This window comes from Mandrillus leucophaeus, unplaced genomic scaffold (assembly GCF_000951045.1).
Source record: "Mandrillus leucophaeus isolate KB7577 unplaced genomic scaffold, Mleu.le_1.0 Scaffold142, whole genome shotgun sequence".
NCBI lineage: Eukaryota > Metazoa > Chordata > Mammalia > Primates > Cercopithecidae > Mandrillus > Mandrillus leucophaeus.
The window spans coordinates 4,261,578-4,264,712 of NW_012101388.1; the positions used below are offsets into that span (position 1 = coordinate 4,261,578).

Consider the following 3,135-nt stretch of genomic DNA (forward strand, 5'->3'; position numbering starts at 1 on the left):
GGGAGGCAGAGGTTGCAGTGAGCCAAGATCACACCACTATACTCCACCCTTGGCGACAAGAGCGAAACTCCGTCTCAAACAAAAACAAACAAAATCTAATATTCTCTTGAATTAAAATATTATGATTGTATGTTCATGTTCTGTCCATAATATGAAAAAGAGTTATGATTGATCTCAAGTTCCACAATTGAAGTATTTAGTTTTTATTTACATGCTGATCTAATATTTTTACAAATATTTGAATATTTGAAACATTTTAATGCACGGGTTATTAGATTTTCAAGTTAAAATTTAAGGTTTTTAAGAGCTCGGGCTAGGCACAGTGGCTCCTGCCTGTAATTCCATCACTTTGGGAGGTCAAGGCAGGAGTATTGCTGGAGCCCAGGAGTTCAAGACCAGCCTAGGCAAAATAAGAGGACCCCGTCATTACAAAAAATACAAAAATTAGCTGGGCGTGGTGGCATGTGCCTGTAGTCCCATGTACTCAAGAGGCTGAGGCAAGAGGATTGCTTGAGCCCGGGAGATTGAGACTGCAGTGAGCCAAGGTTGCACCACTGCACTTCAACCTAGGTGAGCCAGTGAGACCCTGTCTCTGAAAAAAAAAATGGTAATAGTAAAAAAGCAATAAATAAATAAATAAAAATTAAAAGCTTGCAAGTTAAGGAGAAAATATACTACTAGTACTCTTACCCATCCAAGGTTGCTCCACTGCACTTCAACCTGGGTAAGCGAGTGAGACCCTGTCTCTAAAAAAAAAAAGAAACGATAATAGTAAAAAAGCAAAAAATAAATAAATAAAAATTAAAAGCTTAAGTTAAGGAGAAAATATACTACTAGTACTCTTACCCATCATAATGGGAGAGCCAGTGGTTCTTGAGACCCAGAGCTGTGCTAGCGCTTACCTTGTGTTTTTTCTTTTAATCCTTGCAACAGCCCTATGCGGTCATACCCATATTAACCTTGTTTTCAGCTGAGAAAATGAGTAGAATGTCTGACTTGCTTTTTCATCATCAAATAGGCAATAAGTGGGAGAGCCAAGGCTTGAAACCAAAACTTTTAATCACCCTCCTACTCTGTTTGTGCTTTTCTTATTGCTTAAAACAATAGGGCTACAAATACTTGGAAGTTCTTTCCTAAAAAGGTCTTTCAGAAAGTACTACCCACAAACATGCAGTATACTTTTTATAAGGAGAAAACTAACTTTGACCAGTTTTCAGGAAAAACGTAACTGCTGTCATGGTCAGAATGCAAGACTAGACTGACACAGGCTTCAAATGGTAGGTCCCGAGCCTTCAAATAATGGTAGGTCTCAAATCACATTTCATTTATAGCAAAATGTCATCAGTCGTTCATTCAGTAAGCCTGCTGAGCTTCCCAGTCACTTGAGCATGCATTGAAGAACTGAAATCCAGAAAGCAGACTAAATTCTCCATGAGCACAGCCTTAAGGCTTTTCACCTCACGCACTCCTCATGTGGCCTCTTTGTTCCCTGCAGAGGTTAATGAGCATCAATTACCTGGGCAGCGTGTACCCCAGCCGGGCCGTGATCACCACCATGAAGGAGCGCCGGGTGGGCAGGATCGTGTTTGTGTCCTCCCAGGCAGGACAGTTGGGATTATTCGGTTTCACAGCCTACTCTGCATCCAAGTTTGCCATAAGGGGATTGGCAGAAGCTTTGCAGATGGAGGTAAAATGTATTCATTTTTGTATGTATTCCTCTCCGCTCAACAATATACATTCCACCTTAGTTTTGTAGCTTCTTTACATTTGCTGTTGTATTAAATTAGAGATTTTTAGATTTGACATTAGTGAAAGAGAATTGGCTCAACCCTGAGTTTTACAGTTAACATTTTTCGTTGCATGAAGATTATAGTTACAACAGATGCAAAATGGTAATGGGATTTTTGCTTGTTTAATTTAATACGCAAAATACTAGTAATATCTTCATAGTGTTATTGGTCTAATACTGTTGTGAATGTGAGTAAGGTTAACCAGATACTTTATTTTATAGAGATTTTTCTTTAACAAAGATTGTCCTTATGACTGAATAGCACATGAAATTAGTACATGTTTGAGGGAAGAGCTTGAATCAGCTGCTAATTTTTAGCTTTTAGACAAGTCATTTAACTTGCTTTCAGTTTCCTCATCTGTAAAATGGAAGGGTTGGAATAAAGCAATAATTTGACTCTCCCAGTATTTATATTTTTATATCTTAAAGAAATGTTGGGAAAATGAATGCTTTTTATTTATATAGTTAATAGAACATTTTGTGGAAGAAGGATGTAGTTAGCATTTGCATCAAAATAGCTTTTGTCATGATGAGCGCAACTTTGCATCTCAGCTGCATGAAGCCGACTTCCACATTATTGTCACACAGGAATGCTTAGAGAGCCTCACATACGTATCTACCCAAAAATCACATGCTGAAAAAGGCAGGGTAAAGTTCTTTCCATTGCTTTGTACAGTTGTCCCCTCTTATCCACAAGGGATGTGAGCTAAGACCTCCAGTGGATGCCTAAAATGTTAAGAGCCCGGAAGGGTATTGACTGTGGCCAACCCTCTTATAGTAAGAGTGTGCTTTTGGGAATCCTGGTTGATGATTTAGATCAGGGGTTGACAAAACTTTCACCCAAAGAGCAGACAGTACATATGTTAGGTTTTAAAGGCTGAATGGTACCTAATACAGCTACTTAAGTCAGCTGTGATAGCAGGAAAGCGGTCTTAGTAGACAATGTGTAAATGAACAGTTGTCACTGTGTTCCAATAAAACTTTACTTATAAAAAACAGGCAGAGGGCCAGATCTGGCTCATGGGCCATAGTTTGCTGACCCCTATTTAGAAGACCCCCATAAGAGACCTTGATGGTGTGTGATAGAGCACCACATTGGTTAGATATGGGACGAGTGTTGCAGTACAGATGAGTTGCTGGGACAGCGACAGCCCCTATGTGCCACGTAGGGACTGAAAGACCATGCCATTCTCATACCAAAGGAACCAGCCACAGATTTTGTTGTTATCAATTGGCCTAATACTCTTAATAATAGATAGTTATAATATGCTTAGCCAATAGGACTGATGGCTGTGAAATTTCAAAAAAGAATACTGGTATTTCTTTTGAAGTTTTCAAATTTGAAA

The 3,135-nt window shown here is 39.0% G+C and overlaps 1 protein-coding gene across 1 annotated transcript in view; it reads left to right on the forward strand.

The window, feature by feature from the left end:
* The window catches only part of KDSR (3-ketodihydrosphingosine reductase), a 51,071-nt gene that overhangs the window by 22,232 nt on the left and 25,704 nt on the right, over window positions 1–3,135 (forward strand). The window contains exon 6 of the mRNA XM_011974170.1: window positions 1,496–1,687. Within this exon, the coding sequence (XP_011829560.1) occupies window positions 1,496–1,687 (192 nt within the window). The remainder of the gene's footprint in view (window positions 1–1,495; window positions 1,688–3,135) is intronic.